This window comes from Delphinapterus leucas, chromosome 9 (assembly GCF_059928025.1).
Source record: "Delphinapterus leucas isolate spDelLeu-1000000601 "Yukka" chromosome 9, BTC_Dleu_Yukka2, whole genome shotgun sequence".
Taxonomy (NCBI): Eukaryota; Metazoa; Chordata; class Mammalia; order Artiodactyla; family Monodontidae; genus Delphinapterus; species Delphinapterus leucas.
Window position 1 is genome coordinate 57,266,090 of NC_143137.1, and position 23,895 is coordinate 57,289,984.

At 38.6% G+C, this 23,895-nt stretch overlaps 1 protein-coding gene and 1 long non-coding RNA gene across 4 annotated transcripts in view; both read right to left on the reverse strand.

Annotated features, from left to right (window-relative positions):
• Window positions 1–241: 241 nt before the first annotated feature.
• On the reverse strand, window positions 242–19,364 carry BET1 (Bet1 golgi vesicular membrane trafficking protein). The gene is made up of 4 exons (XM_022586095.2): window positions 19,189–19,364; window positions 14,747–14,871; window positions 11,049–11,105; window positions 242–1,433 (listed from the first exon to the last, which is right to left on the reverse strand). The coding sequence occupies exons 1-4, from the start codon at window positions 19,205–19,207 to the stop codon at window positions 1,278–1,280; spliced, it is 357 nt and encodes a 118-aa protein (XP_022441803.1). The 5' UTR covers window positions 19,208–19,364; the 3' UTR covers window positions 242–1,277.
• Window positions 19,365–19,749: 385 nt separating this feature from the next.
• LOC111181065 (uncharacterized) overlaps window positions 19,750–23,895 on the reverse strand; it is a 56,664-nt gene continuing 52,518 nt past the window's right edge. The window contains exon 7 of one of the 3 annotated variants that reach the window (XR_002646352.3): window positions 19,750–23,289. This is a non-coding gene — a long non-coding RNA (uncharacterized LOC111181065). Of the gene's footprint in view, window positions 23,401–23,895 lie in introns of all 3 variants that reach the window. The other 2 variants (XR_002646349.3, XR_002646351.3) reach the window with 2 other exon arrangements.

Genomic DNA, 23,895 nt, shown 5'->3' on the forward strand with positions numbered 1-23,895 from the left:
TGAGCAAAAAAGGATTGCAAACTCAGCAAAATCGAAGATAATAGATTTTTAAATAAAAATTTAAAGAATTAAAGAGAATTTTGAAACCAGTCATGATTTATCTCATTTGTTTGCAGCAAGTTCTGAAATAATACAAATATGTTAAGCTTTCCTGAGTTTGTTCTGAGTTTTCAGACCACTTCTCAGTCTATGGAGGAAAAAGAGAGAGAGAGACTTGAACAAAGAAGCAACAGTCAATTAATATAGTTCATTAAAAATTTTATTTTTGGAGCCCATAAATGGGCAGATTCCAAAATAGTAGCAATACGGAGTATTTCACATTTTAATATCTCTTTCTATTCAACAGTCCACTTTTGTATTTTGTTTTCTATAGACAAATACACTGGATTAAAGTAATAGTGCCCTTAACTGCAAGGTCAATGCCTGAGTATTTACAGTATTTATTTTGAGCACATAATAAAGCAGAGGCAATTACTTTTCTTGAACATTTTATTTCCATTCAGAGCTTAGCAATTACTTTAGCTTCACATTATTCTGTCATAAATGATAACCAAATGGCCTAAGTAGCTAAAATCATAAAACTATTATAAGCCAAGTCAATGGTACATCTATAAAGTTAATAGAAAATGACAACTATACGGGTACACATTTGTTTTGAACCTTACTAGAAATAGGCCAAAATAACAAGTTTTATTAAAGAATGAGGTCCTTGGGCAGAAGCAGAAGAAGAGTCATATCATCAAAAATTATTAGGAAACCTGTAGGTAAAAAGAAATCAGCCTACAATTTTATGGAGGAAAGGAGGAAAGGAGAGTACATCATCAGGGGTGATGACAGTTCAGGAAAATACATTTACCATCCATCACAAACTTTCTCACCACCTCAAGAGCTCAGCACAAGGCTCTCCAGGCACTGTTATTTTCCCACTAAGTTTCTTTATGTGGAACATAAACCTACATTTATGGTAACAACAGGATATTATACTGCTATTTAACCTGACAGCAAAAAAAACAGGAAAAAAACTTATTAGGGCCAGGCTGACCCCAGACCATCTCAGTACCCCTGAAAATAGGGGCAAAAAATGAATCATTAAGAAACAGTATTCAAAGAGCACTGTATTATCTAATGTGATTTATAAAACAAGTAAAATTCAGTAACGTTCGATGGAAAATGCCATACTGTTATTTGAAATTTAGGAATGTTTTGATGCTGATTTTTTACTGAAGTGGTACTCCAAGCCGTTAAGTTGGAACAAATTCCAAACTCAGTGACTTGCATCACCTCAGTTTAATAATCCAATAAATGACAAAAAAGACAAACAATGAAAACAGCATCATATAGCACAGCAGCTTTGTTTGGCTCCCTCTGGATAAAATCTTCAGTTTCCCCATGGTTTTACCTAGAAATCCAGTTGTAGAATCAAACTGTGAATCCTATGAGGAGAAAAGGAAAACAAAATATACTAGTTGAATTCTAATATTCTACACATGCATATTTAAGTAATTTAATATACTGTTATTAGAATACATTTTTAATGACATTTTCTATGTTTAATCAATTCAGGACTCTGTTTATAACTTAATCAGCTTGATTACTCCATGCAAAATAATTTTCTCAATAAATAAAAAGCTCTTTCATTATCCAATAAACATTCTTTCAGCTCCAGAGCAATTCAAAACCCCAAAGTATTTAGGTCTTATTCCAATTATGTGGATTAAAAAATGTTAACAATAAAGTAAGTAGTTTATCTACTATCACACAGGTTTTTTCCCACTTTTTGTTGGGGCACTGCTCTCCAAGGTCAAATGGTGGGTTGCTTCCTAGTACAGAATTCATCCAAAATTTAATATGGTTAGCAGTTAAATGTACCTTTACTTTTAAGATCCTTTTATTTACATAGTTGACTTTGAAGGTCAGCAGAGTCTATTAAAAGTTAAGAGAATATCATGTAGAGGTGGTAAAATGTGGTACAGACTACAAATATGGATGGGGAAAAACGACCACATTAAAACATAGGTGGAGAGGGTGTGGAGGAAACGGAACCCTCTTGCACTGTTGTCGGGAATGTAAATTGATACAGCCACTATGGAGAACAGTATGGAGGTTCCTTAAAAAACTAAAAGTTGACCTACCCTATGAACCAGCAATCCCACTACTGGGCATATACCCTGAGAAAACCATAATTCAAAGAGTCATGTACCACAATGTTCATTGCAGCTCTATTTACAATAGCCAGGACATGGAAGCAACCTAAGTGCCCATCAACAGATGAATGGATAAAGAAGATGTGGCACATATATACCATGGCTTATTACTAAGCCATAAAAAGAAACAAAATTGAGCTATTTGTAATGAGATGGATGGACCTAGAGTCTGTCATACAGAGTGAAGTAAGTCAGAAAGAGAAAGGCAAATACTGTATGCTAACACATATATATGGAATTTAAGAAAAAAAAATGTCATGAAGAACCTAGGGGTAAGACAGGAATAAAGACACAGACCTACTAGGGAATGGACTTGAGGATATGCAGAGGGGGAAGGGTAAGCTGTGACAAAGTGAGAGAGTGGCATGGACATATATACACTACCAAACATAAAATAGATAGCTAGTGGGAAGCAGCCACATAGCACAGGGAGATCAGCTCAGTGCTTTGTGACCACCTAGAGGGGTGGGATAGGGAGGGTGGGAGGGAGGGAGACGCAAGAGGGAAGAGATATGGGAACATATGTATAACTAATTCACTTTGTTATAAAGCAGAAACTAACACACCATTGTAAAGCAATTATACTCCAATAAAGGTGTAAACCAAAAAGATGTGGCACATATATACAATGGAATATTACTCAGCCATAAAAAGAAACAAAACTGAGTTATTTGTAGTGAGATGGATGCACCTAGGGTCTGTCATACAGAGTGAAGTAAGTCAGAAAAACAAATACCCTATGCTAACACATATATATGGAATCTAAAAAAAAAACGGTTCTGAGGAACCTAGGGGGCAGGACAGGAATAAAGACGTAGACATAGAGAATGGACTTGAGGACACAGGGAGGGGGAAGGGTAAGCTGGGACAAAGTGAGAGAGTGGCCTGGACATATATACACTACCAAATGTAAAATAGATAGTGGGAAGCAGCCACATAGCACAGGGAGATCAGATCGATGCTTTGTGACCACCTAGAGGTGTTGGATAGGGAGGGTGGAAGGGAGATGCAAGAGGGAGGGGATACGGGGATATATGTATACATATAGCTGATTCACTTTTTTATACAGCAAAAACTAACACACCACTGTAAAGCAATTATACTCCGATAAAGATGTTAAAAAAAAAAAAAGGCTAGAAAAGAAGTCCTTAAGATGAGAGAACTAGGATTGACGGGAAGATAGCGTAAGAGTAACACGCGGAGATCACCTTCCATCCCACAGATACACCAGAAATACATCTACACGTGGAACAACTCCTACAGAACACCTACTGAATGCTGGCAGAAGACCTCAGACCTCCCAAAAGAAAACAAACCCCCCACGTACCTTGGTAGGGAAAAAAAAAAAAGAATAAACAAAGACAAAAGGATAGGGACGGGACCTGCACCAGTGGGAGGGAGATGTGAAGGAGGAAATGTTTCCACACACTAGGAAGCCCCTTCACGGGCGGAGACTGTGGGGGGCGGAGGGGGAAAGCTTTGGAGCCACGGAGGAGAGCACAGCAACAGGGGTGCGGGGGGCAAAGCAGAGAAATTCCCGCACAGAGGATTGGTGCCGACCAGCAATCACCAGCCCGAGAGGCTTGTCTGCTCCCCTGCCGGAGTGAGCGGGGGTGGGAGCTGAGGCTCGGGCTTCGGTCGGAGCGCAGGGAGAGGACTGTGGTTAGCGGCGTGAACACAGCCTGCAGGGGGTTAGTGCACCACGGCTGGCCAGTAGGGAGTCCGGGGAAAAGTCTGGACCTGCCAAAGAGGCAAGAGACTTTTTCTTCCCTCTTTGTTTCCTGGTGCATGAGGAGAGGGGATTAAGAACGCTGCTTAAAGGAGCTCCAGAGACGGGCGCGAGACGTGGCTAAAAGCGCGGACCCCAGACACGGGCATGAGACGCTAAGGCTGCTGCTGCCACCACCAAGAAGCCTGTGTGCGAGCACAGGTCACTATCCACACCCCCCCTTCTGGGGAGCCTGTGCAGCCAGCCACTGCCAGGGTCCTGTGATCCAGGGACAACTACCCCGGGGAGAACGCACGGTGCACCTCAGGCTGCTGCAACGTCACGCTGGCCTCTGCAGCCGCAGGCTCGCCCCGCACTCCGTGCCCCTCCCTACCCCTGGCCTGAGTGAGCCAGAGCCCCAGCATCAGCGGCTCCTTGAACCCCGTCCTGTCTGAGCGAAGAACAGACGCCATCCAACGACCTACACGCAGAAGCGGGGCCAAATCCAAAGCTGACCCCTGGGAGCTGTGAGAACAAAGAAGAGAAAGGGAAATCTCTCCCAGCAGCCTCAGAAGCAGCGGATTAAAGCTCCACAATCAACTTGATGTACCCTGCATCTGTGGAATACATGAATAGACAACGAATTATCCCAAATTAACCGTGTGGATGAAAGGCTTTTGGTGCTGCAGCCAGGAGTTAGTGCTGTGCCTCTGAGGTGGGAGAGCCAACTTCAGGACAATGGTCCACAAGAGACCTCCCAGCTCCACATAATATCAAACAGCGAAAATCTCCCAGAAATCTCCATCTCAACACCAGCACCCAGCTTCACTTCACACATCGACCAGCAAGCTACAGTGCTGGACATCCTATGCCAAACAACTAGCAAGACAGGAACACAAACCCACCCATTAGCAGAGAGGCTGCCCAAAATCATAATAAGTCCACAGACACCCCAAAACACACCACCAGATGTGGACCTGCCCACCAGAAACACAAGATCCAGCCTCATCCACCAGAACACAGGCACTAGTCCCCTCCACCAGGAAGCCTACACAACCCACTGAACCAACCTTAGCCACTGGGGACAGACACCAAAAACAACGGGAAGTACAAACCTGCAGCCTGCAAAAAGGAGACCCCAAACACAGTAAGATAAGCAAAGTGAGAAGACAGAAAAACACACAGCAGATGAAGGAGTAAGATAAAAACCCACCAGACCTAACAAATGAAGAGGAAATAGGCAGTCTACCTGAAAAAGAATTCAGAATAATGATAGTAAAGATGATCCAAAATCTTGGAAATAGACAAAATGCAAGAAACATTTAACAAGGACCTAGAAGAACTAAAGGTGAAACAAACAATGATGAACAACACAATAAATGAAATGAAAAATACTCTAGATGGAATCACTACCAGAATAACTGAGACAGAAGAACGGATAAGTGACCTGGAAGAAAAAATAGTGGAAATAACTACAGCACAGCAGAATAAAGAAAAAAGAATGAAAAGAACTGCGGACAGTCTCAGAGACCTCTGGGACAACATTAAACGCACCAACATTTGAATTATAGGGGTACTAAAAGAAGAAGAGAAAAAGAAAGGGACTGAGAAGATATTTGAAGAGATTATAGTTGAAAACTTCCGTAATAAGGGAAAGGAAATAGTTAATCAAGTCCAGGAAGCACAGAGAGTCCCATACAGGATAAATTCAAGGAGAAATACGCCAAGACACATATTAATCAAACTGTCAAAAATTAAATGCAAAGAAAACATTTTAAAAGCAGCAAGGGAAAAACAACAAATAACACACAAGGGAATCCCCATAAGGTTAACAGGTGATCTTTCAGCAGGAACTCTGCAAGCCAGAAGGGACTGGCAGGACATATTTAAAGTGATGAAGGAGAAAAACCTGCAACCAATATTACTCTACCCAGCAAGGATCTCATTGAGATTTGATGGAGAAATTAAAACCTTTACAGACAAGCAAAAGCTAAGAGACTTCAGCACAACCAAACCAGCTCTACAACTGCTAAAGGAACTTCTCTAGGCAAGAAACACAGGAGAAGGAAAACACCTACAATAACGAACCCAAAACAATTTAGAATATGGGAATAGGAACATACATATCGATAATTACCTTAAATGTAAATGGACTAAATACTCCCAACAACAGACACAGATTGCTGAATGGATACAAAAACAAGACCCATATATTTGCTGTCTACAAGAGACCCGCTTCAGACCTAGAGACACATACAGACAGAAAGTAAGGGGATGGAAAAAGATATTCCATGCAAATGGAAACCAAAAGAAAGCTGGAGTAGCAATTCTCATATCAGACAAAATAGACTTTAAAATAAAGACTATTAGAAGAGACAAAGAAGGACACTACAAAACGATCAAGGGATCGATCCAAGAAGAAGATACAACAATTGTAAATACTTATGCACCCAACATAGCAGCACCTCAATACATAAGGCAAATACTAACAGCCATAAAAGGGGAAATCGGCAGTAACACATTCATAGTAGGAGACTTTAACACCCCACTTTCACCAATGGACAGATCATCCACAATGAAAATAAATAAGGAAACACAAGCTTTAAATGATACATTAAACAAGATGGACTTAATTGATATTTATATGACACTCCATCCAAAAAGAACAGAATACACATTTTTCTCAAGTGCTCATGGAACATTCGCCAGGATAGATCATATCTTGGGTCACAAATCAAGCCTTGGTAAATTTAAGAAAATTGAAATTGTATCAAGTATCTTTTCCGACGACAAAGCCGTGAGACCAGATATCAATTACAGGAAAAGATCTGTAAAAAATACAAACACATGGAGGCTAAACAATACACAACTTAATAACGAAGTGATCACTGAAGAAATCAAAGAGGAAATAAAAAAATACCTAGAAACAAATGACAATGGAGACACGATGACCCAAAATCTATGGGATGCAGCAAAAGCAGTTCTAAGAGGGAAGTTTATAGCTATACAATCCTACCTTAGGAAACAGGAAACATCTCGAATAAACAACCTAACCTTGCACCTAAAGCAATCAGAGAAAGAAGAACAAAAAAACCACCAAAATTAGCAGAAGGAAAGAAATCATAAAAATCAGATCAGAAATAAATGAAAAAGAAATGAAGGAAAGCATAGCAAAGATCAATAAAACTGAAAGGTGGTTCTTTGAGAAGATAAACAAAATTGATAAGCCATTAGCCAGACTCATCAAGAAAAAAAGGGAGAAGACTCAAATCAATAGAATTAGAAATGAAAAAGGAGAAGTAGCAACTGACACTGCAGAAATACAAAAGATCATGAGGGATTACTACAAGCAACTCTATGCCAATAAAATGGACAACCTGGAAGAAATGGACAAATTCTTAGAAAGGCACAACCTGCCAAGACTGAATCAGGAAGAAATAGAAAATGTGAACAGACCAATCACAAGCACTGAAATTGAAACTGTGATTAAAAATCTTCCAACAAACAAAAGCCCAGGACCAGATGCCTTCACAGGCGAATTCTATCAAACATTTAGTGAAGAGCTAACACCTATCCTTCTCAAACTGTTCCAAAATATAACAGAGGGAGGAACACTCCCAAATTCCTTCTACGAGGCCACCATCACCTTGATACCAAAACCAGACAAGGATGTCACAAAGAAAGAAAACTGCAGGCCGATATCACTGATGAACACAGATGCAAAAATCCTCAACAAGATACTAGCAAACAGAATCCAACAGCACATTAAAAGGATCATACACCATGATCAAGTGGGGTTTATTCCGGGAATGCAAGGATTCTTCCATATACGCAAATCTATCAATGAGATACACCACATTAACAAACTGAAGGAGAAAAACCATATGATCATCTCAATAGATGCAGAGAAAGCTTTTGACAAAATTCAACACCCATTTATGATAAAAAGCTTGCAGAAAGTAGGCACAGAGGGAACTTTCCTCAACATAATAAAGGCATTATATGACAAACCCACAGCCAACATCACCCTCAATGGTGAAAAACTGAAAGCATTTCCACTAAGATCAGGAACAAGACAAGGTTGCCCACTCTCACCACTCTTATTCAACATAGTTTTGGAAGTTTTAGCCACAGCAATCAGAGGAGAAAAGGAAATAAAAGGAATCCAAATCAGAAAAGAAGAAGTAAAGCTGTCACTGTTTGCAGATGACATGATACTATACATAAAGAATCCTAAAGATGCTACCAGAAAACTACCAGAGATAATCAACGAATTTGGTAAAGTTGCAGGATACAAAATTAATGCACAGAAATCTCTTGCATTCCTATACACTAATGATGAAAAATCTGAAAGTGAAATCAAGAAAACACTCCCATTTACCACTGCAACAAAAAGAATAAAATATCTAGGAATAAACCTACCTAAGGAGACAAAAGACGTGTATGCAGAAAATTATAAGACACTGATGAAAGAAATTAAAGATGATACAAATAGATGGAGAGATATACCAAGTTCTTGGATTGGAAGAAAGAACATTGTGAAAATGACTCTACTACCCAAAGCAATCTATAGAGTCAATGCAATCCTTATCAAACTACCACTGGCATTTTTCACAGAACTAAAACAAAAAATTTCACAATTTGTATGCAAACACAAAAGACCCCGAATAGCCAAAGCAATCTTGAGAACGAAAAACGGAGCTGCAGGAAGCAGGTGCCCTGACTTCAGACTATACTACAAAGCTACAGTAATCAAGACAGTATGGTACTGGCACAAAAACAGAAAGATAGATCAATGGAACAGGATAGAAAGCCCAGAGATAAACCCACGCACATATGGTCACCTTATCTTTGATAAAGGAGGCAGGAAAGTACAGTGGAGAAAGGACAGCCTCTTCAATAAGTGGTGCTGGGAAAACTGGATAGGTACATGAAAAAGTATCAGATTAGATCACTCCCTAACACCATACACAAAAATAAGTTCAAAATGGATTAAAGACCTAAATGTAAGGCCAGAAACTATGAAACTCTTAGAGGAAAACATAGGCACAACACTCTATGACATAAATCACAGCAAGATCCTTTTTGACCCACCTCCTAGAGAAGTGGAAATAAAAACAAAAATAAACAAATGGGACCTAATGAAACTTCAAAGCTTTTGCACAGCAAAGGAAACCATAAACAAGACCAAAAGGCAACCCTCAGAATGGGAGAAAATATTTCCAAATGAAGCAACTGACAAAGGATTAATCTCCAAAAGTTACAAGCAGCTCATGCAGCTCAATAACAAAACAACAAACAGCCCAATCCAAAAATAGGCAGAAGCCCTAAATAGACATTTCTCCAAAGAAGATATACAGACTGCCAACACACACATGAAAGAATGCTCAACATCACTAATCATTAGGGAAATGCAAATCAAAACTACAATGAGATATCATCTCACACCAGTCAGAATGGCCATTATCAAAAAAATTTAGAAACAATAAATGCTGGAGAGGGTGTGGAGAAAAGGGAACACTCTTGCACTGCTGGTGGGAATGTGAATTGGTTCAGCCACTATGGAGGTTCCTTAAAAAACTACAAATAGAACTACCATATGACCCAGCAATCCCACTATTGGGCATATACCCTGAGAAAACCAAAATTCAAAAAGAGTCATGTACCAAAATGTTCACTGCAGCTCTATTTGCAATAGCCCGGAGATAGAAACAACCTAAGTGCCCATCAACGAATGAATGGATAAAGAAGATGTGGCACATATATACAATGGAATATTACTCAGCCATAAAAAGAAATGAAATTGAGCTATTTGTAATGAGGTGGATAGACCTAGAGTCTGTCATACAGAGTGAAGTAAGTCAGAAAGAGAAAGACAAATACCGTATGCTAACACATATATATGGAATTTAAGAAAAAAAAATGTCATGAAGAACCTAGGGGTAAGACAGGAATAAAGACACAGACCTACTAGAGAATGAACTTGAGGATATGGGAGGCGGAAGTGTGAGCTGTCACAAAGCGAGAGAGGCATGGACATATATACACTACCAAAGGTAAGGCAGATAGCTAGTGGGAAGCAGCCGCATAGCACAGGGGTATCAGCTGGGTGCTCTGTGACCGCCAGGAGGGGTGGGATAGGGAGGGTGTGAGGGAGGGAGACGCAAGAGGGAAGAGATATGGGAACATATGTATATATATAACTGATTCATTTTGTTGTTAAGCAGAAACTAACACAGCATTGTAAAGCAATTATACTCCAATAAAGGTGTTAAAAAAAAGAACAAAAAAAGATGAGAGAACTAGGTATGGATTAGAAATACCGCATTTCCATAGAAATCTAAATATCCTGAGATGTAAGGCCCTAGCACAATGACAGCCTTTGCACAATTCAGGCTCTATGCAGTTCAAGAACTTTACATCTATAGTTTTCAGTGGGGTTATGCATCAGAATCACCTGGGATCCTTTTTTCAAAATACATATACCTAGGCCCCTCCCCCTAAAATTCTGAATCAGTATATTTAGAGTGAGGACCAGGCATAAATATTTTCAAAGTTCCGCAAGTGATTCTAACGTACAACTTTCACAAGGCGATTGCTTTCAGTGCAATATTCATTTTTGAACAGTATAATTTTAAAAGCATTTGAAGAAACTAGGGAAGGCCCAGAGGAATTTGACATACAAAATAAACACTGGAGAATGAAAAAAGCCTCTAACAAGAACAGGCATATATTACTGAGTTTGTTTAGACTAGAGATAAAAGGCTTGGGGATGTTACTATGTTCAAATCTTATTGACTTGTTCACAGTGATCTTTAGAAGATCAAGCAAAAGAAATAGGTCTACCTTAAGTAAAAGACATTTGGTTGGTTGGACATAAAGTGCTTTTGATTACTTGACAGTCTATATCCAGAGATCTTTAAGAAGACTCAAAATAGTCATTTGTCCTGAGTTTTTAACGGTGTTTCTAAGCACAGGATTAAAGATAAATTGGCTTCCACCTCCTCCTCCTACTTGTATGTGTTAGGCAAGATAAAAAATGTAAAATGATGGCAAAAACGAATCTTAGAGGTATTCCAAACCAGATTTGAGAATATCAGATCAAGTTTCTTAAAGTTAAAATCATATTCACTTACCATTTCAGCTAATAATTTATTTTGATGTTTAACTTCATGGCCTATTTCAATGGAAAGCTATAAAGTAGAAAGCGTAAACATTATTACTTTCATAAATGTTTTTAAGTGTTATAAAGTAAAAACAATAATGACATTCTAAGCATAAACATTTTCTCAAATAAAACTGTATTCTAAAAATATAAAATATACTCTCTTCTTTTGTTACTTTTCTCACTGAAATTAATGAAAAATAAATTTAGAATTTCTATTCCTTCCCAACTATGGACATTGTCTCCCTGTTCTTCATTTTGATTTCATCTTAATATTCAATTCCATCTTTTAATTTTGGTACATATTTCTCTCTGGTTCTCTTATCCTTGCATTCTTTTTTCTCTATACTGTTTACACAATAGCATTTGTTTGTATATTTCTTCATTTACCTTTTAAAAATGTATACAAGTTCCCATATTATCAATTCAAATCCAGATATAAGCAATATTTTCCTAATGAATGTAGCATTACTTTGAATAAACATCTAAATTAATTATTTCTTTAGATTCTACAGGTGTTTTTCTTTAAAATATGATAATAAATTGGAAAAAAAACTCACAAGTTAGTGTTACCCACATCCTGAAGCTATGCACAAAAGAGGCTGAGTCTGAATGAAATACCATAATTGAGTACAGCTGCTATTCAAACCAAAACCTATCTAATACTTTATACAACAAATTCATCAAAGGCTTCATTTCTAAGATATTTGAATAAACACACTACTACTAAATCTTGGAAACTACTAAAAATTTTGGCAAACCACTGCAAAATATTGTTCTCAACTTATTTTGTGTGGAAAGCATCTGGGGTAATAGTGATGCAAAACCATGCTAGAATTCTATAGATCAGAATGTGAGCTTTTTCCCCAAATTTAACAATTCAGAGATAATAAAGCACCTATGAAACTAGATAGCCCAAATCACCTGTTTCTACAACTGTCATTCATGCCAGGGGAAGAAATTTACAGGAGAAAAAAGCTTTCTTCTAACAAGAAGCCTAAATTATCAACATTGGAATTAAAAAAAAATCATTTAATTCTTAATTTCCTCTGAATGTTGTATTTTTTATTTTTTTACATCTTTATTGGAGTATAATTGCTTTACAATGGTGTGTTAGTTTCTGCTTTATAACAAAGTGAATCAGTTATACATATACATATGTTCCCATATGTCTTCCCTCTTGCGTCTCCCTCCCTCCCACCCTCCCTATCCCACCCCTCCAGGCGGTCACAAAGCACCAAGCTGATCTCCCTGTGCAATGCGGCTGCTTCCCACTAGCTATCTATTTTACGTTTAGTAGTGTATATATGACCATGCCTCTCTCTCGCTTTGTCACAGCTCACCCTTCCCCCTCCCCATATCCTCAAGTCCATTCTCTAGTAGGTCTGTGTCTTTATTCCTGTCTTACCCCTAGGTTCTTCATGACATTTTCTTTTTTCTTAAATTCCATATATATGTGTTAGCATACGGTATTTGTCTCTCTCTTTCTGACTTACTTCACTCTGTATGACAGACTCTAGGTCTATCCACCTCATTACAAAGAGCTCAATTTCGTTTCTTTTTATGGCTGAGTAATATTCCATTGTATATATGTGCCACATCTTCTTTATCCATTCATCCGATGATGGACACTTAGGTTGCTTCCATGTCCTGGCTATTGTAAACAGAGCTGCAATGAACATTTTGGTACATGACTCTTTTTGAATTTTGGTTTTCTCAGGGTATATGCCCAGTAGTGGGATTGCTGGGTCATATGGTAGTTCTATTTGTAGTTTGTTAAGGAACCTCCAGACTGTTCTCCATAGTGGCTGTACCAATTCACATTGCCACCAGCAGTGCAAGAGTGTTCCCTTTTCTCCACACCCTCTCCAGCGTTTATTGTTTCTAGATTTTTTGATGATGGCCTGAATGTTGTATTTTTTAAATTATTAACATTATACAATATTGCTTATAGATCAACTCCTTTTGATTTAATATGACCTTGAACACAATACTCATTTCAGAATGTAACAGTCTCCAGGCTGAATATAATTCTATTTTCCAAAGACTAATGAAATAGCAATTAGGTTTTGGCAGCATAAGCTTCCAGTGAATGCTCTATAAGTGTACTGCATGTTTATTTTAATGCGGAATCAATCACATACACTGTTAAAACCATCTTCTGGTAATCCTTTATTTAATACATATTAAGTCAATACCACTATAAGGAATTATGGTAAGTGCTATGTAGAATATAAAACTAAGTACAATAGAAAACCCTATTTCTGGTAAATTTCTTTTACATACAGATAATTCCAATGCAGATCATTATGCAATAAGTGCTACAGAAATGGTACAAATGGTCTTATGTTCATAAGGAAAAGGTTACTTTTATGTGGTGATCAGGAATGGACTGGAGGAGAGAAGATGCAATGAGGTGGAGCCTTTCAGAAGGGCAAGACTTCAGCCAATGTCAGGAGGGAGAGGCAGTCTAAGGCAAAGTGATAGCATGCCCAAATATACAGGAGTGGGAGAGGGACAGCATGCGTAGGACACAAGGAGTACTTGAATATGTCTGGCAGAAAGCATGTATACATTCTGGAGGTACAGGAGGTAAGGTCTGAAAAGCTGTGGACAATATTTGCAGAACCTATTTGATGGAACTATAGAGTGTGAACTTCATTTCTCACATCATGGGAGGCCACTGAAGACTTCTGGGAGCGAGGATGCAAGTTAAAAAATACTCTAAAAAGATGACTGGTGACAGGGTGTAGCTCAGACCAAAACATGGGAAAAATTAGGAACAGATAGGTTAAAAGACTCTCCCAACAGTTCACCTAAGAAAACCGGGGGATAGTATTAGAAAGAGAAAGGTGGAAATAGGAACAGTAGAAAAAAAAGCACAGGACTTGGTGACTGACGTGAGGTACAAAGGCAGAAACATGAAAGACAGATTTGTAGCTTTTGAGACTAGAAGAAGAAAAGTCAGAAGATGAGCTGCTTGGGGGTGGAAGGTGGATTACTCTGAGACATTAGTACAGACAACATACAGTATTTTAGATTTAACTACAAAAAAAATTCTGAAGTTAAAAACAAAACAAAACAAATATACCATATGTTTTGATTGGCCACATTTTCTAAACTTGTACTTAAATCATGTCTAAATTTTGAGTCATGTTGCTAAAACTTAATTGCTATTTCATTAGCCTTTGGAAAGTAGAATTGTAAAAGCCTGGAGACTGTTATATTTTGAAATGAGTATTGTTTTCAAGGTCATATTAAATCAAAAGTAGTTGATCTATGAACTAAGCAATTTTGTATAATGTGAATAATTTAGAAAATACAACATTTCGAGGAAATTAAGAATTAAATGATTTTTTTTAAAATTCCAATATTGATAATTTAGGCTTGTTAGAAGAAAGCTTTTTTCTCCTGGAAATTTCTTTCCCTGGCGTGAATGACAGTTGTAGAACATAGTTAGGTGATTTGGGCTATCTAGTTTCATAGGTGCTTTATTATCTCTGAATTGTTAAATTTGGGGAAAAAAAGCTCATATCACCAAACTACACTATTTTGTAACTGAATTCCTTAGTATGATACCAATAAAAGTATATATTTTATAAGTATAAAATATACATGTATATATAAATACACAAATTAAAAAGTATATAATATGTGCTTTATACCTACAGATTTTATAGCAGTTACTTTGTTTCTCAGACTTTCTGTGAGTCTCTCATTTTCTTCTTCACAGGCACTATACCCACTATTAGGATAGCCATAGTTCCCATAGTTGCCAGGAGGTACTCCTTCACCTGCAAGGATTAGAGTCACAAGCAGAGTTGCAGCAAAAACTTTTGAAACCTTGACAAGAAAGAACCGAAAAAGACCCCTGGAGGGCGTTGCAGACCATGTATGTCTATTATTCACACTCCAAATGAACTTTAAAAATTAATAACCAAATAGAGATTAGAACAATTCTAATACCCTCTCTTAAGCAAAGAATACTGAATTCAGTTCAAAACGCATTTGTTGACTGCATATTGATTGCCCACAAGACACTGAAATAGGCACTGATATATAAGGAGATTCTGGACACATTTCCTGCTCCCTAGAACTACACAGTTTAAAAAAAAATCTAAAAGTATCATAACATCAACTACGTATGGAAGAAGCTTGGCTATGAAGAGAAAGGCAGAAAGAGGATAATACAGCAGGATGAAGTTCATGGCAGAGGGAGGGTCCTTTACTAGCATCTCTTTCTTTTAAATAGAAAAGTGCTGGAATAACTTGGAGAATATTAGCTGAGATTTAAGAGAGGGACTCATTCATTCTTCAACAAATACTTGAGAAACTCCATGTATCAGATTCATTGTTCTTTCTAGGTGCCACTTTTTGGAGCTCATCTTCTAGGGAATAGCATTGGGATACAGGACTATAGTCCAAGCCACTGCCTAATATAGTACTTGATATTCATCAGGCCATCAAACAGGGAGAGTGAGCCTTGAACAGTGAATACATATACTAACATGTTGGAGGATTGAGAGAGGAAAGCACAGCTGACAGTGTTATCTAACCGCATTTTTTTTTAAACTATTGACAATTTTCTCAGTAAAAAAGAGAAAAGCCTGTCTTTGAAGAATGGTGATCATTTGGGGGAATAAACAGTAAAGAGAATAATGGAGGAAAGTGACTAGGGTTATACAGGATTACTACAGGGATAAAGCAATCCTGGCTGAGGCAATATATTGTAGTGTGATTTTTCTCCAGAAGAACTCATCAGCCTAAGTTAGCCCATGAAACGCTGGATGGTTGGGCTGATCAAGAGTTGGAGGTTTACAGTGTTGGGGCTGCTGAAGAACAGAGCCCCAAGAGGATGAGATTCCTTGCAAAAAGACTGGGTGAATATATGGATTATGGGGATTCAACTGGACAAGGACTGAAGTAGTGTTAACAGAAGCCTGAGAATATGGAGGAAAGGGATGATACAGAAACTAAAGGTCTCCATAAACTCAAAGAGTGGATGGAGTGGCAGTGACAGTAACATATGGAAGGGCAGGAAGTAGCAGGCAGCACTGGTTGTTGAAGAAAGGTCAAAGTGTGAACAGAAAGCTCTTTCAAGGCACAGCACAAAGCTCACTTTCTCTAAAGAGCAAAACTCTCTCCTTTGAATTCTTACAGCTCTGACTATATGTAACACTAATATCACACTCTAGACTGCACTCCAAGGGCAGAAAGTAAATTTGTTCTGCTCGTGGCTATAGATTCCCCCACAAATATACACACACCCAGTAAGGCACACCCAGTAAATACTTGTAAATTAACTAATTAATGAACAGAATCTGAATTCACTGTTACTCAACTTTGAATGTGCCTGCCTTTGTCAGCAGTGGGGTCACAGGCTTCTTTGAGGACAGAGGCAGTGAGGCAGTGTCTCAACCTTCTTCTATATCCCCTGTACCTAATAAGTACTTTACATGCAGCAGACACACAATCTCCACCACCACAAAAACCACAACAAAATGCTAAATGAGTATGTTCCTGGGGAGGAGTCGCTTTCCCCAAATTTTCCCTCAACTGCTGACACACTATCCACAAAGCTAAGTGTGCCATTATAAAAGTTAAGGACTCAGGTGACTAGACATAATATTTTCCTCCACTCAGTGATTAAAATAATCATTTAAACAATGCATTCTCACCCTATTCATCAATGATAGTCTGTACAAACTCTAATAAGGACCAAAATCCTTACAGAAAAGAAAAATGTCTTCATATTTTATGTGACTAAGGTCCTAGATATATAACGTTTGTCCAATAAGTCATTACTGACTGGATGAATTTAACCACTTGACAACCAAGGAATTCATTTCTAAATTAATGGCTATTTGTCTCACTTCCTTTATTGTTATTTTTCCCTATCTTAATTTTATTTTTAGAGTTCTTCAATACTGTCCCATTTATTAAAAGTGAAATTCTCATAAGTATTTCAAGGCACATTTCTTCTATTAAAGAGTTAATCTTCCCTCACACCATCATTCACTACCAATATTAATTAATAAATAAATAAAATAAAATAAAATGTTAGGAGTTGTTATTCTTTGTGTGACTTAACTGCTATAAAAAGTTGTAGGAAAGCTAATGGGTGCCAAAGATGATCCTCAGACTTTGTCCATTAGACAAATGCTGCTTTTGGATAGTTTCTATCAATAACTGAACCAAATCACCGAGAGGGACATGTGAAGTGTGGAAGCTTCTCCACATGAATATCTACTGATTCACGATCCCTGGTTTAAAGTTCCAGGTCAATACAGACTGATCCTTTAAAAAAAAAAAAAAGCTCCTGTCACATCATGTCACATCACACCAATGTAAATTACAGCAATTGATACATCACCTTTCCTCCTCTCAACTACAGGGGAGCTTAAAAACAAAAAACCACTCTATTCTAGAGATTGTAATTTCATTAGTCTGGGCTGGGGTCCGGGTATCAAAGCCCTAAAAGCTCTCCAGGTGATTCTAATGTACAGTCAGGGCTCAGAACCATCATTTCTCTAGTCCCTTTCCTGCAATTTATCATGGCACACTGCTGCACAAAAACATTCAAAGGGGCCAAAAGACCTACCAATGAGATCCAAATTCCTTGGCCTAGCACTCAAAGGTCTACACAATGTGGTTGGTTCTGGTTCTATGTCTCCTACTTCAACCAAATTGGCTTAATCATAATCCTTTAAAACACATCATTCATAATTCTAGATTCCAGCCCTACAACTATTTCTGGGGGGAAAGGGTCATCCTTCCAACTGGAAATTACCTCTCCTACACTTCATTATTTAAGCTTTAGTTCAAGGTCCTATGTCTCCACAAAGTACCAAGTGCTCTATCTGTGAAATCCCCGAGACATTCACTACCTGTACAACTTATTTGGTATTTGGTTGTATAGCTACCGCCTTGTACTATAATTTATCTTTGTACATATTTCTACTCCTCAACTAGATTGGAAGCTTTGGGGAACACAAGCAGAGCTACAAACGACTGTATACCTAGAGCTTACTCAAGTACACAATAAATGTTTGCTGTCATTAGTAATGATAAAAAGGAAAAACATTTAGGCATATAAAACTAACCTTGTTCAAAATGAGTTATATTTTTTCTCTACAATTTATTTGGCCAACTTTCCTTCTATGATCCAAGTATTCACAAAAACTACATTTTTCAAAAGCTGTTTCTCATACTACAATTTACTAATGAATGTACATGCCTAGAGTTACTGGCAACTTTCACTAACTTTAAATACCTGACACTTGAAAACTTTTTTTTTTCTTTTTCCATCTTATAAGAACTAAAAAAGGTAACATTATCTTTTTTCAATATTTCATATATTTTTTCAGGTATATTATACACTGATTTGGCAGGTTTTTTCTTTTTCCCAATTATCTCTTAATAGTTTCAGAACCAGAAAATGCTGTTTTAATGGCTCTGTGTTATAATAGCCCATTATAAGTCCTTGTGCCTAATTTGTTCCTGCTGCTTGGTGAACCTTCTTCCTAAGCTAAAAGGTCAAGAACAAATGCTAAGTCACGAAGAATTACTACATTCTACCGTCTTACCAGTGGAACAAGGCTCAGATAAGAACTGTTCTGGGTAAAACGGCCTTTAACAGTAATGATACGTACGTTTACCTTTGTAACTCACTGTAACCAGGCTAATATGATGATTATTAGTGTGCTGTGCATGCAACACTCACTCTTCAAACTTCGCTTCTGAAGAAACTAACATCAGGTCCAATAAAAAGAAACCGAAGACAGCAATTTCCATAATCACGCTCAGACCGTCAATAACACTAAAAGACTCATCACTGAGTTGGCACCTGTACATACCTCACCTCCAGTCCTCCACTACTCTCTGTAAACCTACCATCCATACCTGGGACTGAACTAAACTTAAGGAACGCCCCAGGATCTCGGACAAATGGTGTGTTTCCACTTGGTATCGCCTCCAAAGACCCGTCCATACACCCTGCTCTCTGGTTCAGATTCCAGAGACACGAAACAGATCCGATTTCCTTCCGGTCCCCGCGCCCAGCACGGCCAGTTCTAGGGCCCCCGAACTTAGAATCTCAGCCCTCTTCTTACCCAGGCCTGCACGCCTCATCCTGCCAGAGGAGCGGGGGAAAAGGCGGGCGGAGGGGTGGGAAGAGGCCAGGGGTCACCCGGACTGCGTCCTCAGTACCGGGGCACGGCGAAACACCAACTTCTTCCCCTAAAGCGCCACGACATCAGGGTAGTCTAAACGTGGCGCTGGCTGATGGCGTCACCCAAGGCGCTTCTCGGCGCCCTGCGAGGCGGCCGCATGACCGAACTACATTCTGGGAAATGTAGTTCGCCGCCGAGGCCGGGAGTGTGGTAGGGGCGTGGGGGTGAACCAGGCTGGAGGAGCGGGCGTGGCTTCCGGAAAAGGGACGCGCGCTTACCCGGTTCTGACTGCGGGCCTGGGAGTATGGATCTCAGCTGCGGCCTGGCTCTTTCTCTCAGCTGTCGGCCCCCGAGTTTAACGCTATACATCTGTCCCTCCCAGACCATGAGAGGATGGTTGACTTCTCTTTCCAGGTGCCGCCTTTCACTTCCTCTCACCTCGAGTTAGTTCAGGTAAAGTCAAAGAAAACTTTATCCAAGTTTCTGATCTCACACATAAGTAATCTGAGACCCATAGACGGGAAGGAAGAGTGTAGCCCATCGGTGCCGGGTCACCAGTGGTGTAGGGAAAACCAGGCCCCTTGCACTAGGGCTGCTGCTCGGATTAAAACAGTCGATAAAAGTAACAGGGTCTCCTCGGAAGCACTGAAGATTTCGTTCCCTGTTTCCGAGTTTGTTGCATTTCTAGAAAGAACCGCGGCCATTAGCTGTTAAGGGCTCGAGGGACCCCTCAACTTCCTCCCACTTAGACCTTTTTAACTTACACAAAGGATACTGAAATACAGTTTACACAGGGTAATGTGCCAATTGAAACGGGGTGCTGGCGCGGGTGGAGTGGTTCTGGAATCGGGATTAGTCCTAGAATTTCATTTTATCTCACAGGATTATCGTGAGGATTAAATGAGATAACTTTTTATAAAAAGAAGTCTGATACATAGTAGATGCTCAGAAACCACTGGATGCTTGCCGTTTTGTCGTCGTTGCTGTATGACAGTGGGATAATCTCCATACTATAGACTTCTGAGAATGCAATGTCTGATCATTTAGTGTTCCCTCATAGTGTCTCAGTATGAACATTGACTATAGTAGTGTCAGAGTAAGTCTCTGCTCTAAGGTCGTTTTTGTAAAATACTAACAACCCAAAAAAACAATTTTTAATAAAAGTTATTAACCTGGGAAATAAGCTTAATCCAATAGCATTTTGAGAGGAAAACAGTATTCATAAAAATAAACAACCATTCTCTAAAAACATGAGAATTAAATGAAGATTTTATCAGAAACAATTATTGCAAATAAACACTGACGTTTCAATAAGAGAGATGATGGCATTTTATCTTACAATCTGTGACAGTTCTTTTGTAAGAAGTACACGTGTTCTATAAGCAAAACATGTCAGAAAAATCATCTTGCTTAAAGAAGGCTTTCTCATATTAATGTAATTTTTTAAATCTAATGTTGAGTTTACCAAAACATCATTTAAATTACATATGTACTTATCCTTTTATAAACTACTTCCCCTACATGGTAGGGAGATATAATAATAAAATATAAAAGGGATAAAAAATAAAGTAATAAAGGGTACCAAGAATATAACTCAAGACAGGCAAAGCTGGTTTGTATTGAGCTTGTGACCCAAAAATCCAAATAGTTGCTTATCGCTTCTGTTGCCAGTCTCAAGTTAGGATAATCCCATCTGAGAAGATTTTGCATGCAAAAGATGAAGTGGAAAAGATGCATTTAATACACAGAAAAATAGTTATTCAGTGGGACCACAGTTGACATAGAGACTAGAGGGAGTTCTCTTCACTTTTATCATTTTCTATTTTTCTTTTCCTTTTTAATAAAATCCCTAACTCTTCTTACTGAATGAAGACCAATAAGATTCTTAGAGATGAAGAGTATTTAGAACTTGTTTTCAATTCTCATAGGATAATTTCATAGAAAACATCTAATCTTTGGGGTCTCTAGGAAATGAATGACGAAAAATGACAATTAGTCTTTACTACTATTTCTTGTAGTAATTACAGAAACAAGAATATGAGCGGGAAATGTCTGAATCGTGGTGCAAAATTTGAAACTTTTCTTTTTCAAAACTGGCTAAATCAACATTAACAAAATCTCCAATCATGAAACAAATTCAGTGTATCAAGCATAATATTTGAAGGACATTTTATGTCCTTCTAAGTAAAGAAAAATAAAATCTTAAATCATTGGCATGAATTTTACCCTTTAGATTGTTCAGTTTTAAATGCAAGCATGAGAGCATTTAACTCATATGTGAAATCACCAAAATCACACAGTTCGAATTTCATAGCTCCTACGTGAGCATGTACAATATTTTGTAGAAACACTGCACAAAACTAACTCAACTGTTTTTATTCCAATCTTGATGTGCGCCAGGTCTTGATAGTCTACCAAAACTTGGTCTTCATCTTATTGGTGAGTTAGGAGGGACTGAAAAGTAAAGTAATTACAGTTGCCCTATCTTTTCCTTTCCTTCGATGTCATCATTTTAAATATAACTGCCTAATACAAGGAAGTAAGATGAGTAAGGAAGAATATAAGTTTCCTTGGATGTTTTCTTCTTTCTGCAGAAGAACTTCTGGTTCATGTGGTCTTTCAGGGCTGTCAGTGCCCACACTTATTCAGTCACAGACTTAAAACACTTACCTTGTACTCACTTTGAGTTTTGCAGAACTTCCATGCATTATGTGTCCACTGGAATCCTGTGCTTGTGGAACGTCACAAGTGTTACATGTGAATGGGGTGGCAATGAACAATAAACATGCATATTGCCATCTCCTCTGCTCATATGCATGCTCCACGGTTCCATTAGTTCAAAACAGTGAGTGCAGAGCATTAAACCAGGCAGGATGTTCTTCTAGCCAAGAGACCTATGCAACTGCAAAGATTGCAAACTGGTGAACTTGGCCCTGGGCTGCAGAGAGAAATCTTCCAAGGTAATGGGGACATAGTTGGTAGAGAAAAAGGAAGAAAGTGAGTGAATACAGAGGATATATATATCGGCAGGGAGAGACTGATCAAGGTGAAATAACTGAGAGGTGAAATTCTCAGGGAAACAAGAAAATAGAGCATGCAGGTGCTGCCCCAAGCAGAAGGAAAGAAGAAGGAAGGGAAGAGGTTGTTAGTTGCACCGTTTTCCCAAACCACCCGCCAAGTTGGTCTCAGTAAGTGGTTAATGAACTATAGATGAGTGAAATTCTTGTGACTTGGCATGTATAAGCAGTAGAAAAATTTTTCTCAAGGCAGGCATGATCCCAGAAAACCTGAATGATAGAGTGTGATTGCAGGGATAAGGCTTTTTCTTGTGTTTAACTCCAAGACGTTTCACTCTTCCAGCAATTCGGATGTATTACTTACACCTCATTCTGGGAAATGACTCCTTCCTTAAATGTCAGTGAATCAGTAGCTTTGATTTTTTTTTTTTCTGAATATCTGGACCCATAGCAGAGCTAAATTTCAAACTGCACTTTGCATAGGCTGCCCTTTTAATATTCCAATTTTAGAGAGATTTTTGACATTTATAAAACATTGTTTTAGGTTAAAGATGATACGTTTAATTTCCATTGCTTAGAAAATATTGGTGTTGTATGTTTTAAAAGGCTCTGCATTATGACTCAATGTTAGAAACCAGAATATCTAACTTACAAACTGTTTTAAAAGGTATTTTTAAATGAACAGTAAAGTTAACAATGAGTAAAGTTGGCATGATGTTATATTTCTTGCAGGGCTTTTTGTTTTTTTGCATTTTGGGACAAGTAGGAAGACAGAATTTCAAGGTGGACATCGTGGATTACAATTGCACAAAGTAGAGGCTGGCTTCTTTGTGGAGAGTCCAGATGCAGCTGACTTTGTCCCTCTGGGGCTACGTGGTATCTTCTCGCAGCACCTCTCACCTACTTTACTCTTCTCTTTGAACACTGGATTCCTATAACTGTTCCAGAATGAAAGCCTCGGCCCCATGTCTCTTTGACCTTCCAGTTTGATCCGTGTAGCAAACCGTTTCGCAGCACGAGTTTTCTGGAAGAGAATTCCGATTGGTCACACATGGGTAAGGGGTCCATCCCTGGTTGGTCCAAGCAGCTGATGTTGAGTGATGGGGATTCCAGAAGTTTGGGCAGAGCAGAGTCTCTAAGTGGATGCAGGGGTACGGGAAAAGGTTATTTCTTAGTACATTAAAGCATGTATGTGGTTTGAGTCCTTGCATAAAAGCTCTTGACCTCTGCTCTGAGCCATAAACAGATTTCATGCAATAGCTTAGGGCTCTGTACTCACCCCCATCACTGAGGCCTTTATCACTATCATAAACCGGCCGTGAAAGTTATGGTTAGTTGGTTAGGGCAATGATTTGTATGCCTAACCCAGGTGTGTTTGGCCACGTGCCTTTACTCTTGTTTATTTTATTTTATTGAATTCTCTTTATTGGGGTTAGAAAACCATTTTCTCTTGGGAGGCAAGGATAAAGACCTGATCTTGTTTGAAGCAGGTCTTTATGGGAGATGCTAGGAATTTGATTTCTTCTCTTGCCCCAGTATTTCCCCCTGTTAAAAATTCTCTATAAATAGGGCCTCAAGGTCAAAAACATAATTTGAGCAATAACTGTTATCAAGGAGTTATGTGGAAATA